A 15,445-nucleotide genomic window follows, 5' to 3' on the forward strand; every position below is an offset into this window, starting at 1 on the left:
CCTCAAGGATATGTTTTGGGTCTGTATCCTGGTCACTTGTTTCACCTGCATTATCTTACTTCTTTGTGTGGACTGTGATGCTCCATTGTCTCTGAGACATTGTAATGGTTTTGTGTTTATATTTAATTGGTGATTGTATATTGGAGGAACTTGCCCACAATTTTAATTTTTCTTTTTCTTATTTGGATGTTATCTATGTAGTAAGTACGGTACTGTGCTCCTCTATTTGCTAGTTGGCAGCAGTTATACACTCGCCACCTGTCTCCTTTCCTGTGGTCAGCCTCCTGTGTGCCCCTGCCATCCTTGGCAAATGGAGCCCATTCTTAGGTCCCTGGAATCCAGTGAGAATGCTGCCACTTTAAAATCCAAAATGGTCACCGCTTGTAGATATTCCAAATGACTACGCCCTTGGTCACTTTAAATATCCAAAATGGCCACTGCTTGTAAACATTCAAAATGGCTGCACCCCCCCAGGTAGCCAAAAGTCTACAGCTCAGGCTGTCTCCCTACATGCTATTTCCCTTCCTAGTTATAAGCCACAAGTGCAGTTGTCCCTGCAGCCCTTGGTGACCAGGGCTGATCTTTAGGTCAATTCTCAGGTTCCAGCACCCCTTGGAAATATTCAGGCTGTTGGTCCCCTCAGAGTAGCTGACAGTCCATAGCTCCCAACTGTCTACGTACTCACTGTTTTCAGTCAGATTTTTCCACTAGTTGGTGCCTAATCACTTTTGTATACTTCTTTCAAAACTCAGGGCTCCAGGATTATCTTCTGTATCTCTGTCAATTGGTTTCTCTTTTCTTTGTTGAAGAAGGTCTGTGTCACTTGTCTGCCTATTCTGCTGTCTTACCAGAAGTCTGATTTGACTTACCTTTGACTTGTTTGCTTTATTTATTTCTTTTCTTCAAAGAACCACCTTCTAGCTTTATTGATTCCACTGCTGTTTTGTTTTCCAATGTATTGATCTCTGGCCTTTCTTTTTGCTGGGTTTTTTTTTCTTCCTCCTGTTTCCCTTACCCTTATTTTATTGATACTTTTCTAACATCCCAAGTTAGATATTTGATTTCTACTTTTATTCTTCATTTTTATCATAAATCCATTTACATCTCTTCAGTTGCTAATCTTGTAGAAAAAGGAAGGAACTTGTATTGTTTCAGAATTAACGTGAAAACAACTGATGTTACTCTGACCTTTCAGGATTTTGTATGGGCGGATGAAGAACAAAACTGGGACTAAAACTCAGGGAAAATCTGCTTCAGGCACCCGCATGTCCATTGTCCTGCGGTTCCTTGCTGGAACCCAGCCTGAAGAGATCCAGATATTCTTAGACCTGTTGTTTGAACCTGTGAAGCACTTCAAAAATGGTAACTATCACCTCCTACCTACTCTTGAGTGTGTATTGTTTGTGGTCAGCTTCTGATGTCTCAGGCTAACTGCCCTACTGCTCCTGGACATCAGTCCAACAGTTTCTTCTCGCAGCCCTCATGGTGGTCTTTTGACTGAAATGTAGTTCATGTGAATATTAGATGGAATTGGGTGAAGCTCACAAATGATCTGAGGATGTCAGCTTCCATGTGTTAGTAATCCCTTGATTAGAAAATGGGTACATTTTGCCATGTATTTGGACCATTTGACAAAAGAATACCTATCCATGTACAAGCATGGATTTCTTCTAATAAATTTCAAGCATGCTGCAAAATTAATCGTTACTGTTTTAGCATTTATTCATTCACTGAGTCATTCATTTATTGAATAATGACTTGTTGAATGCCCCAGATGCTCTGCTAAGTTGAAAATTGAAAAGTAAGTAAACACTCAGTTCTAAATAACCTCATAGTCTTGGTAATGTGGATGTGATAGTGTGTATGGTAAGCTATAATGCTCTATGTCATGTGAACTGAACTGAAATCTAATTCACTGTTATTGAGTCGATTCTGACTCATAGCAAACCCTTTTGGGTTTCCGAGGAGGTAAATCATTATGGAAGTAAATTGCCCAGTCTTCCTTCCATGTAGTGGCTGGTGGGTTTGAACTGCTAACTTCTGGTTAGCAGTCAAATGCCTTAGACACTATGCCACCAGAGCTCCTTCTATGTTATGTAGTGTTAGTAATTATTAATAATAATGGCTAATATTTATTGCAGGATCTCTGGTACTGTAGCACCTAAGGCACTTGACTGCTAACCAGAAGGCGGACGGTTCAAACCCACCAGCCACTCCTCGGAAGGAAGGTTGGGCAATCTGCTTCCGTAGCGATACTGCCTCGGAAACTCAAGGAGGGGTCATATGAGTCAGGTCCCACTCAACAGCACATAACAACACAACAACAACATTTATTGCCACCATTCATCTGTCAGTTTGTCATACCATGGTGGCTTACATGTTGCTGTGATATTGGAAGTTATGCCACCAGTATTTCAAATGCCAGCAGGGTCACCCGTAGTGTACAGGTTTAAGCAGAACTTACAGACTGTGACAGACTAGAAAGAATGACCTGGCGATCTACTTCTGGCAAAGCTGGCCAGTGAAAACCTTCTGAACAGCAGCAGAGCATCGTCTGATGATAGTGCTGGATGATGACCCCCTCAGGTTGGAAGTCACTCAAAATACAACTGGAAAGAGCCACCTCCTCAGAATACAATTGACCTGAATGACATGGATGGAGTAAAACTTTCAGGACCTTCCTTTGCTGATGTGGCACAACTCAAAATGAGAAGAAACAGCTACAAACATCCATTAATAGTTGGAACATGGAATGTGTAAAGTATGAATCTAGGAAAATTGGGAGTTGTGAGAAATGAAATGGAACACTTGAAGATAGATATTTTAGGCTTTAGTGAACTGAAATAGACTGGTATTGGTCACTTTGATTCAAACATTCATATAGTCTACTGTGCCAGGAATGACACATTGAAGAGGAACAGTATCACATTCGTTGTCAAAAAGGGTATTTCAAGATCCCTCCTGAAGTACAACACTGTCAGTGATAGGATCATATCCATATAGCTACAAGAAAGACCAGTTAATATAACTTATTCAGATTTACCCACCAACCACTAATGCCAACTTCTGCAGTCTGAAATTGATCAAGCATGCAGTCAGCAGGCATTGATAATTCTTGGTGATTAGAATGTAAAACGTGGAAACAAAGAAGGATCTGCAGTTGGAAAATAGGGCCTTGGTGATAGAAATGATGCCAGAGATTGCATAATAGATTTCTATAAAACCAATGACTTACTCATTGGAAATACCTATTTTCAACATGAGTATACATCTAGACCTTGCTGAATGGAATACACAGAAATCAAATCATCTACATCTGTGGAAGGAGATGATGGAGAAGTTCAATAGCATTGGGTAGAACAAGGCCAGAGGCTGACTGATAGACCATCAATCAGTGATCTGCAGGTTGAAGTTGGAGCTGAAGAAAATTAAAACAAGTCCATAAAAGCCAAATTATGGCCTTGAGTATATCCCACCTGAATGTAGAGACCATCTCAAGAGTAGATTTGACACATAGAACACTAATGACCAAAGATCAGACCAGTTCTGTCTGAGATAACTGACGTCAAGGACATTATACATGAAGAAAACAGGTCATTAAAAACACAGGAAAGAAAGAAAGGACCAAAATGGATGTCAGAAGAATCAAGTAGAAACACTACTCAGAGAGATCAATAATGGGAGAACAGAAGGGCAGTGTATGCATAGGGAGACCACTCGGGGGGCAGCAGTGCATGGACACAGGGAAGAGTATCTACAGGGAGGAAGTGGGAAGAGAGCTGTTACACTGTGAGTAATTGTACTCAATGCCATGAGACAAAATGTGTGTGGACTGCTGTATGGAAAATGAAATTGCCCCGTAAACTTTCACCCAAATCACAATAAAAATAAAAAATAATAATAATAAATGGATGTCAGAAGAAACTCTGAAACTTGCTCTTGAACATAGAGTAGCTAAAGGGAATGGAAGAAATGAAGATGTAAAAGAGCTGAACAAATAAATTCAAAAGGTAGCTTGAGAAGACAAAGTAGTATAATGAAATGTACAAAAACTGAAAGGGAAGAAGAGGCTAGGCATTTCTCAAGCTGGACGAATGAAGAAAAAATTCAAGCCTTGAATTGCCGTATTGAAGGATTCTACGGGCAAAGTAATGAGCGACATGGGATGCATCAAAAGATGGAAGGAATGCACAGAGTCACTGGACCAAAAAGAGTTGGTCAGCATTCAACCATTTTGGGGGGTAGCACATGATCACTAACCAATAGGATAAAAAGAAATCCAAGCTGCACTGAAGGCATTGGTGAAAAACAAGGCTTTAGGAATTGATGGAATACCAACTGAGATGTGTCGATAAATGGATGCAATACTGGAAGCACTCATTTGTCTATACCAAGAAATGTGGAAGACAGCTACCTGGCCAGCTAACTGGAAGAGATCCATATCTGTGTCCATTCCAAAGAAAGGTGATCCAACAGAATGTAGTAATCAAACAATATCTTTAACATCACATACAAGTAAAATTTGCTGGAGATAATTCGGAAGTACATAATTGAAGCAGTACATAGACAGGGAACTGTCAGAAATTCAAGCTGGTTTCAGAAGAGGATGTGAAATGAAGAAGATCATTGCTGATGTCAGATGGATCTTGGCTGAAAGCAGAGAAACCAGAAAATCTTTGCTTGTTTTTTATTCACTATGCAAAGGTATTCAGTTGTGGACCATAACAAATTATGGATAACATTGTGAAGAATGGGAATTCCAGAATACTTAAATTTGTGCTCACATGGAGCCTGCACATAGACTGAGAAGCAGTTGTTCAAACAGAACAAGGGGATGCTTCATAGTTAGAGTCAGGAAAGGTGTGCATCAGGGCTGCATCCTTTCAGCATGCTTACTCAGTTTATTCTGAGGAAATAATTTGAGAGGCTGGACTATGAGAAGAACAACGCAGCATCATGATGAGAGGAAGTCTGATTAACAACCTGCAATATGCAGACAACTCAACCTTGCTTACTAAAAGCGAAGAGGACATGAAATGCTTTTTGATAAAGATCAAAGACTACAGCCTTCTGTGTGGTTTACACCTCAATATAAAGAAAATAAAAATTCTCACAACTGGGTCAATAAGCAACATCAAGGTAAATGGAGAAAAAATTCAAGTTGTCAGGTATTTCATTTTACTTGGTTCCACAGTCAGCACCCATGGAAGTAGCAGTCAAGAAATTTAAGGACATATTACATTGGGTATCTGCTGCAAAAAAAAAAAAAAAAAAACCTCTTTAAAGTGTTAAAAACAAAAAATGTCACTTGGAGGACTTTGACCCAAGCCATGATATTTTCAGTCACCTCATATGCATGTGAAAGCTGGACAGTGAATAAGGAAAACCGAAGAAGAACTGATGCCTTTGAATCATGGTGTTGGTGGAGAATATTGGATATACCACAAACTGCCAGAAGAATGAACAAATATGTCTTGGAAGAAGTACAGCCAGAATGCTCCTTAGAAGCAAGACTGGCCAGACTTCGTCTCTTACTTTCAACATGTTATCGAGAGGGACCAGTCCCTGCAGAAGGACATGATGCTTGGTAAAGTAGAGGGTCAGTGGAAAAGAGAAAGTCACTCAGATGAATTGACAGTGGCTGCAACAATGGGCTCAAACATAGCAAGCCTTGTGAGGATGGTGCAGGAGCGGACATTGTTTCATTATAGGGTCACTGTGAGTTGGAATTGCCTTGATGGCACCTGACAACATCTACTGAGTGCTCCCTTTATGCTAGACATTGTAACAGACCCTTTTATACACAACTCAGTTGATCCTCAACTAACCACGAGATTTCCTTATTTAATTACCCCCATTTAACAGAAGAGCAAACTGAGGCTTAGAGGGGTAAGTAACTTACCCAGTTGGCAAGAAAGGATCCCTGGTGGTGCAGTGGGTTTAGCTCAGCTACCAAAAGAAAGATTGGTAGTTCTAACCCACCAGCCACTCCACAGGAGAAGGAACCTGACCATCTGCTCCTGAAGAGACTTTAGTCTAGGGAACTCTATGAGGCAGTTCTACTCTGTCATATAAGTTCACTCAGAGTCAGAATTGGCTTGATGGCACACAACTCAGCAGGAAAACAATTGGATTGGTCTTAAGCCCAGATATTTCTGACTACAAAACATCTGCTCCAGTCTTACCATTGCTTTGCTTTAGCCAAACTTAGGTACTCATTTACAGGGTATTGGGTTGCATTTTGTCTTGTGTGTCTTCTATGACAATAGTTCCAGCTGTTAAATAGATTTTATTTGGTGTAATATCATCCTGTGAAGGAAGGTGGTGCTAATGAATACAGAAGTTTTTGTTGGTTATAATAGCCCCCATTGTAGGAGGGTCGATGTAAATGATAGACTTGTGGATGACCATTTAGGTCTTTGAATCTCAAATCAGTAAGTGCATGATTTGTTCCCAGATGGTTTGAATTAAAGCTCAAGCAGAAATAACTCGTGTTTTAAGTAAATTCTGAAATCATTGTGGCTGTTTACAAGGGATTATTGTTTTCTTTGTTCACCGGGGGAACAACAAGAGAAATAAAACATTTGATTCTCAGCCTTTAAGGAGCTTATAATGTAGCAAGGCTTTTTCTGTGAAACCTCTGACCTCAGCATAGCTTGGTGAAAGCTGAGAGTAAAAATTATGGGTGGAAAGTTGCATGAGGGAATAAAAGATTTAGTGACTCACGTTTTGAGTGATGGTATAAATGGGATGAGAATTGGTTTAGAGACTTCTTCCCTCACAAGTTTCTCACCTTTCTTTATTCCCCAGTTTCTTCATTTATAAAGTAGGTATAGCAAAGCCTGCCTTACTATCTCCTTGAATATTTGGTAAGTGTCCAAAGGAGAAAACACATGAGGAAAGTGCATTATGAAAGATAAAGCATTATGACAATAGAAAATACTGGAGGGAAATTGAAAATTAACTATAATTATAAGTAGTAACATGCTGATATTGCTTGTTTCATGATATGTGTATTCTTTGTTTCACTAGGAGAATGCCATTCTGCAGTCATTCAAGCAGTGCAAGATTTGGATTTATCTCAAGTTCTTCCTTTGGGTCGTCAGCATGGTATCTTAAATAGCCTTGAAATAGTATTGAAGAACATCAGTCATCTGATCAGTGCATACTTACCCAAGATTTTGCAGATCTTGCTCTGTATGACAGCAACCGTATCACATATCCTTGACCAACGAGAAAAGGTGAGAGTTTCACTATAGATGCTTTCTTCTTAGGCTAGTATAAGTCTGTCTTTCATTTAGGAATTAAGTTGGGGCCTGACTTACTAACACCCTTCCAGATTAAATTCTTCTAATGTAACCCTTTGCAAATCTCTCTTTAAAATAATCTTCCATAATATGAAGATCTGCATTGTTATTGGTGTTTATGTGTTGCAAGTAGAAAGTACAGATTGGATCAAGTGTACACTGGGAAAGGAGATGGAGTAGTAGAGAGTGTTGGTTAAATCTGTGTTGTTTTATGCTTCTTGGAAGCCCAAGTCAAGCTAACGTTTCTTAGATTTTAATTCCAAGAGCCTAGGGATATAGGACATCTTTCAACTCTTTTATCTGGAACAGTTAGAGAATGAGAATGAGTAGATCACTAGTACCATTGCCCTTGTTATTTTGAGACAGATTTACCTGAAGCTCTTTAAAGGGTAAATGGCTTGCCTACCGTGAACACAAAGTGTTGAATAAAGATAAGCAGCAAGATTAGGCAAGACAGGGGAGCTGGCCAACAGTGAAGAGGCTTCATAAAGTGGTACTCAGGAAATAATTCTTGAATTGTCTCAAAACAGTATTTTTATTTTCTGTTGAAACAACGTGTGTGGACATAAGTATACTCTTGGAAGTTTAGGGGAATTTAACATCTTTATGGACTGAAGGCTTCTTAGAGAAAGTGGAGCTTGAAGTAAAGACTTGGGCTCTTGATTGTTGCCTGTGAGTCTCAATTAATGACAAATAAGCACATTTTCAATTTGGAAAAATTCATTTCATTTGATTTATGGAGCTGGTCAGTGAACTGCCTCTCAAATGTGGTCATTCTACGTGAAAATTGCCAGCCAAACCTTCATGCCCCTGTTTTTGGCATTTGCATAGATATAAATCTGCTTTGGTAATGAAATAATGCTCTCTGATCACCAAGATCCAGAGATTTAGAACACACCCTCCATTTTGGTAGGCACTGTATTCTTTTCTTCATTCTTTCCTTCAACAAATATGAATTGAGTTCCCATTATGTGTCAGGCACTATACTAGACTCGGAGGATTCAGCAGTAACCAAACCGAACAAAAATTCTTGTCTGTTTATTTATTCAACAACGATTATTGAGCACATGCTATGTGCCAGACGTCGATCTAGGTGGAGAACGAGACATTTAAGGACACAGTATCATGGGGAGAAAAATAAGAAATGAATACACAAGTGAGTGGAAGATGACAGTAGGTTTTGAGAGGAAATTAAATTGAGGGGACACCTCTGCAGAGCTCTTAACACATTTCTGTAACTCTTGACTTCAGACTCCCATGTCCATCTCCTCATCTTAGAGAGGTTGATGGGCTCTCCTAAGCTCTTCCTTCCTGCACTGAACTCTCTAGGCAGTAGGTTGGGGAAATGTGTGGCTCACCTCATTTGTTTCCCCTCTTTTGGGGATCACTGTCCTCTAGAGCTCTGAAAAAGGACATGAGGTCGGCATCCTCCTCTCATCCACTCCAGCCTCACACAGGAGAGAGGGAATCACCAGCAGCCCACGCCGGACATGCCACCACCCTCCAGCCTTTTTACCAACTCTGACACCACCTATCCCTCCTGTGGCACTCACTACTTCTCTGCTGAGTTTGGTAACTTATTGCAATGGCCACGCAGAACTCACAGACAATACTCACAATTACAGGGTTTATTAGGGAAGTAGCTGGTTACCATTCATGTTCAGGAAAGCGCTCAAGATCCAATTCTTCAAGCAGCATAGTCTTCCCTCAGCCATGCCCTCAGGCACACCTCTCTGCCTCTTCCCCTCTCCGGCTGGCCTCTGCCCTGGTGCACCTAGGTTCACCCCACTCCACCAGCAAGGCTTCTGCCCAAAGGCACTCACCTTTCTCACTCAGTGTGCCAACAAGCCCCCCGCTCTGTCTTGTGCTTCTTCTTGGTTTTGCTGCTGCTGCCTCAGCTGGTCATCTCTGCCTGTTATCTCTGCTGTCTCCTTGCCAGAGAGGTTCAGCAGAGGGATCTCGGGTCCAGGAATGTGCTCCACTCCACCTCTGGCTCTTCTCTCTTGATGGCAGTGAGATTCCCCCCGTCTGCCTGTAGGAGGGCTCATTTTAAGTCTAGCAGAATGACAAAACTAACCAATCCCCACATAAATGTTCTATACACCTTATTTCCATGGTCCCCCCTCCACAAGAGCACCATGTACCTTATTTTCTTGGCTAGGAGCTCTGGTAGCCTAGTGCGTAAGGCACTTGACTGTTAACCAGAAGGCTGGTGGTTCAAGCCCACCAGCCACTCCTCGGAAGGAAGGTTGGGCAATCTACTTCCGTAGTGATACTGCCTCGGAAACCCAAGGAGGGGTCGCTGTGAGTCGGGTCCAACTCGACGGCATATATCAACAACAGTAGCTATCCAGTCCCCTTGATGGGCCACAAAGTACCACACATTTGCATATTTCCACCCAGTAACCTGGTGGGAGTCACAAAGACCATGGCTGGGAGAGCCATGCCAAGTATTGCACTATGCCACAAGCCCCATCTACAGTCTGAAAATGATTCGTTTTGTAGTTGCTTAGGGATAAATCTGATCTTTGTTACTCCATCTTGACTGAAAACAGAAAAACTGCCATAAGGAAGCAGGCACAAGAGTCCTGAGACTAACACAAGGCTGGGAATAGTTCACGTTTGCAACAGCCAGCGTAGAAACCTGGTAATGTGTGGGGCATCAGGGGCAGTACACCAAAGGGTGTTGCATGGTAAACCAGAAAAAGGAAGAAGCAGTTGCCATTGAGTTGATTCTCACGCTTGTTGGGCCCACTGGTGTCAGGGTAGGACTGTGTGCTCCACGGGGTTTTCAGGGGCTGGTTTTTTGGAGATGGAGTTCCAGGCCTTTCTTCTGAGGCACTCTTGGGTGGACTCAAACTTCCAACCTTTGGGTTATTAGCTGAGCACAGTATCCATTTGTACCACTCAGAGACTCTGTTACCTCAGTAGTGGAGCCAGATTTGCCCTAGAATAAATGCTGCTCTGGCGCTACCTAACAAAGCTGAAAAAGATCAAATTTTTCCAAGTAAATTAACTATGTCCCAGAACAAAGTTTAAAAACTTTTAAATGGTTTAAATAGACAACATGAAGTTAACAGTATCTGACTTCCACTCAAATATTACCAAGCATGCAAAGGAGAAAAATTTGACCCATAATAAGGAGGAAAATCAACTAATAGAAGCAGACCCAGAAATAGCACAGATGATTGAATTGAACAAGGACATTTAAAAAGATATTATAAATAAAGGAGCTCTGGTAGCTTAACGTCTAAGGCACTTGACTGCTAACCAGAAGTCTGGCAGTTCAAACCCACCAGCCACTCCTCAGAAGAAAGGTTGGGCAATCTACTTCTGTAGTGATACTGCCTCGGAAACCCAAGGAGGGGTCACTATGAGTTGGGTCCAACTCGACAGCACATAACAACAACAACATTATAAATAAACTCTCTGTTCTAAGAAAGTAGAAGAAAGCATGAGCATATTAAGGGGAGACACAGAAGATATGAAATAGTCAAAATAAAATGAGATAACGTGGTGGTGGCCAGGATAGAGACCAATAGATGCAGCTTTTACTAGGTGGTCAGAGTCCTCTCCAAGGAGGTGATATTTGAGCTTACATCTGCCCTCTGAATTGTTGGTTAACCTGGAAGTTACTCAGTAATGCAACCTTACTCCCAGGTCAATGATCAGTAACTCAAAAGAATCATTTATGTAATTTCACAGTTCATTAGTTAGTGCGGTGTTAAGCTTGTTGACAGATAGAAGCTTTTTTTATTATTGTTAAATTCTTGAGTTCAAGGAATTCCTTGAGGTGCTGTCATGAATTATTGCATATTAGTATTTCTTAAGTGAGTTAAAGTTCTACGTTTATTTGTTTCAGTGAAGTTATACATTTACATTTTCTTTCTCATATCTTTCAGGGCATTGACTGACACTGAGATATGTATGATGAAGGTTATTGCTGGTTTTTGTTATTGGGGTTTTTTTTTTTTGGTACATTTAGCAAGAGGAAGGAGTGCTGGTTACACAGTTGTTAAAGTGCTCAACTGCTAATCAAAAGGTTGGCAATTTGAACCCATCAGTTACTGCTCCATGGGAGAAAAGTGGGGGTATCTGCTTCTGTAAAAATGACAACTTTGGAAACCCTATAGTCTGTCCTGTAGGGACTCTCTCTGAGATGGAATTGACTCGATGGCAGTGATTTGGTTTTTTGGGGTTTTGAGCAACAGGTACATTTGGTACATTTCCAAGAAGTAACTCCTCCTAAGAATTTAAATCTTCTGCAGTTGCCCATTTTCAGAGGTTTTCTCCAGTTTATTCAACAATTTATAAACTGGGAAGCTGGCACTGTGAATACAAAAATGAATAAAATGTGTAGATCCTCCCGGAACTGAGAATGGGTTGGTAGGAGTGGGGACAGACTGGGGAGCGATCTTATTTGATGTCATGTGTGGTGACACTAGTTCATTTGCTTGCAGGGCTCTTGACACCATGTTTCTACATAGGATTAATGCTCTTTATCTTTCACCAATGGTGACAAAGCTGATAATGAAATGTTGCCAGTGGAATCGAAACAGAACAGAATGCTTGCAACTGTGTCACCTCCTAATGCTCGCCTGCCATTTCTTCCATCCCTGCATCTTGTATAATTAGTTAATTAGCTAAAATGGGGATGGTACAAATGTGATGAGGATGTAAGATAGCGTAATACGTCAGATGGCCACAGAGAATTGGTGGCATCCTTGTTCCTGTTTGTTTGAATTAAAAATGTTCTGTTTCAGATGCTAGTGCCGCTTTGTGTCAGCATGTCAGATGTTCATGGCAGGTGACTTCCGCTGAAATCATACTAGTTTTCTTCATGGCCTCTTGGCCGTGAGACTTGTTTTTCTCTGTATTAGTGTGTTTGTGTTGTCTTCATAAATTTCAAGGTGGTTTTTAGATTTTAATTTATTTAATAAAGGTCATATGTAAAACTTTAAAAAATCCATGAAAGGTCATCTGTAGGATCATGTGAAAATAAGTAGCTAAGTATATTAATCAAGGGGGAAAACTAAGGGTGAATCTTACCTCCTTTTGTTGGTCTTCACAACATTCTGTGCTTATGAGAAATCTCTCTTGGCCTTTATTCTCCCCTCTGCCTGTCCAACAACTTCATCCGTTAAGATTGTGTGGCAATTCTGCCTCTTCCCTGAAGCTTTGTCCTCTCAAGTTTACAGTAACCCCTCAATATCAACTAGCTTTAGCACTTTCAGTCTGTCACATAATTTAATAAATTTTCCTTCAGTTAGATTTTAAGTTGAGGTCAGGACCATGGCATTGAACCCACTGGTGGGGGCTCAATAAATTATTCTACTCTGAGCCTGAATATATTGACAGTTTATTTGTGATTTCATAACTCCTATGGAAGGAGAGGCCAGTGCAGTGGCAGTAACTCTTATTTTTAAGAGCAAAAAAAGTGTGCTGCTATTTCAGACATCTTTTCTGTGCATGAGCAGACACACACACAGACACACACACACTTCTTTTTTGCTTTTCCAAAATTGAACTGCGGGCAGTCCCCGCATTAGAGTTCCTAAGTCTGTTTAAGTCACATTTGTACTTAAGTTAAAACAGTTAGGTACCATTCATATCTAACTTCAGTCAAATGATTGTCTTAGTATATCACATATGGTGTATCTTTCTATGCATAAAAAACATTAAAGAAACACTTCCAGACACTCTAAAAACATCTTTAACATAATAATACAGTAATCGTAATAATGCTATTATAATAAAGTAGCTCCTGCTTTGTCCCTCAGATTTTTAGCACAGTAACATTTACAGGCATTAGTTTGTAGCCACAGGTTGTACATAAGCAGACGTTGGTAACCCAAGGACTGCCAGTGTATACATTCAGGTCTTCCCATGCCTTGATTAAGTGCCTCTGTTCTTTAAGGAGCTGTGGTGACACAGCGGTTAAAGCATTCAACCAAAAGGTTAGCAGTTCAAAACCACCAGCTGCTTTTGGAGAGAAGGATGTGGCAGTCTGCTTCTATAAAGATTTATAGCCTTAGAAACCCTGTGGGACGGTCCTACTCTGTCCTATAGGGTCCCTATGACTTGGAATCGACCCAGTGGCAGTGGATTTGGTTTGGTTTTATTCTTTATCTCTTAGTTAGAATTGACTCAATGGAAGTGGTTTGGATTTTGGTTTATTCTTTAACTGCACAAACTATTCTTCTGTATGGAAAGGCCATAAATTGTTTAGTCTCCTGGACTAATTTTAACAAGAGTAGTTTAAAACTCCTCATTAACAAAAAAAAAAGGTTAAAAAAAAAGTATATAAGTATAAAGACAGAAATAAAAATGAGTTTCATTTGAAATGAAGTTTGTGTGTGTCCCACCACCACTACCAATCTAAGGCATTATGATGACAAAAAGTTGTATTGGTTAGAATGTTCTTTTTGTGGAAAGAAATCAAATTTTGTCTGAGACAATTATGTGAGTATAAAAGTAAAACAACATGGAATACAAAACGGCTGCTGCATCTGTGAGTCCTTTTCCTAAGAACGCTCTTGTGATAGGACATTCATAATAGAGCATGTCTCACCATTTGGTTTTCCCCCCAAGTCTCCTCTCTCCCTTCTTGCTTAAGGGGAACTCTGACTTGCTCAATCAGAGTTCCCTAGAGACTCAGCCAACATCAAGGGATTTAATAACAGAATTTCCAGTCTGATTCTTAGGCAGCTGAGCAAGAGTGCCTCCTGGAGGAGTAGGGATAAAAATGATTGTTGTTGTTGTTTTTAAATATAAGATTTTTGTTTTATAGATTCAACTGAAATTTATTAACCCACTGAAAAATTTAAGACGTCTTGGAATCAAAATGGTGACTGATATCTTTTTGGATTGGGAGTCATATCAGTTCAGAACAGAAGAAATTGATGCCGTGTTTCATGGTGCAGTTTGGCCCCAGGTAAACCCTGAATTCTCCGTTCTGCTCAGGCACCTTCTCCTTCCTTTGCTATTGCTTCTCCGCCAACTAAGTCTGCCGCCCCAACACAAACATTTGTCCTGGTCTTTTCCTTTATATCAAGCCTCTCTCTGTTTCCAGAAGTTGTGGAACATCTGCCTTTACTTCTGTTGATGTTGTTGGGTGCCGTGGAGTCAATTTCAACTCATGGTGACCTCAGGTGACAGTGTGGAACTGCCTGTAGGGTTCTCTAGGCTGTCATTTTCATGGGAACAGATCCCCTGGTCTTTTTCCTGTGCGACTACTGGATGGGTTCAAACTGCCTACCTTTTGGCTAGCAGCCGAGTGCTTAACTGTTGTGCCACCAGGACTCCTTTCTTTGCCTCTACTACTAGTTACTGCAGTACCTTGGCATTTACACTTGAGGCTAATTGGGATGATTTTGTTTCAAGCAAATGAGGCAACTTTTGTTGTACTTCACATAACATGCCTCTGATTCTTGACAACCAGATACCTTGGTTGGGTCTCTTGTTGGGTCTCTCTGCTTGTAACTACTGTATTGATAACTAGTACAGTTAAAGCCAGGAGACTGTAGGAGAGACTTGATTTTAGGAAAGATTATCTCTGGCTGTTTAAGCTCTCAGTCATTTCTGACCATTTGACGTCTAAACCATCCAGTTCTTCTGTTAATTCCTTTCCAGTGTATAGCACGTCCACATGCCATCTTTGCCATTTTTCCTGTGTGAGCGTTATCTCGAATTCTTTAGTTTTTCTTCTGTGTCTTTCACATGTTAATCTCCGTCCTTTGATTATTTGTCCTTTGCCTTTAGCATTTTTTCCTGCTATAATCCTGTATGTGTTTTTGTTTTTATTTTGTCTCCTAGATCAGCAGGCTTGGATCTGAGAGTCAGTATTCTCCTACTCCACTGCTGAAGCTAATTAGTGTATGGAGCAGAAATGCAAGGTATAACACTTTTTTCCCCTCCCCCTTTAAAAAGGACAGTGTTTTAAATTAATCTAGTTTAATCTGTTGTTTTGGGTACTGTCAAGTAGTTTTCAGCTCACAGCAACCCCATATGACGGTGTGGAACTGCTCCTCCATAGGGTTTCTAGGCTGTAATCTTTACAGGAGCAAATCACCAGGTCTTTCTTCCATGGAGCCACTGGGTGGGTTTGAACTACTGACCTTTAGGTTAGTAGCTGAGTG

At 40.6% G+C, this 15,445-nt stretch overlaps 1 protein-coding gene across 1 annotated transcript in view; it reads left to right on the forward strand.

The window, feature by feature from the left end:
• Window positions 1-15,445, forward strand: part of UTP20 (UTP20 small subunit processome component) — a 134,722-nt gene that overhangs the window by 68,203 nt on the left and 51,074 nt on the right. Inside the window, exons 26-29 of the mRNA XM_042781824.1 lie at window positions 1,196-1,362; window positions 7,033-7,241; window positions 14,098-14,241; window positions 15,123-15,202. Coding sequence (XP_042637758.1) covers window positions 1,196-1,362; window positions 7,033-7,241; window positions 14,098-14,241; window positions 15,123-15,202 — 600 coding nt within the window. The remainder of the gene's footprint in view (window positions 1-1,195; window positions 1,363-7,032; window positions 7,242-14,097; window positions 14,242-15,122; window positions 15,203-15,445) is intronic.

Source organism: Orycteropus afer, unplaced genomic scaffold (genome assembly GCF_000298275.1).
Source record: "Orycteropus afer afer isolate SDZICR_OR568_19922 unplaced genomic scaffold, OryAfe1.0 scaffold00177, whole genome shotgun sequence".
In the NCBI taxonomy this organism is placed as follows: Eukaryota; Metazoa; Chordata; class Mammalia; order Tubulidentata; family Orycteropodidae; genus Orycteropus; species Orycteropus afer.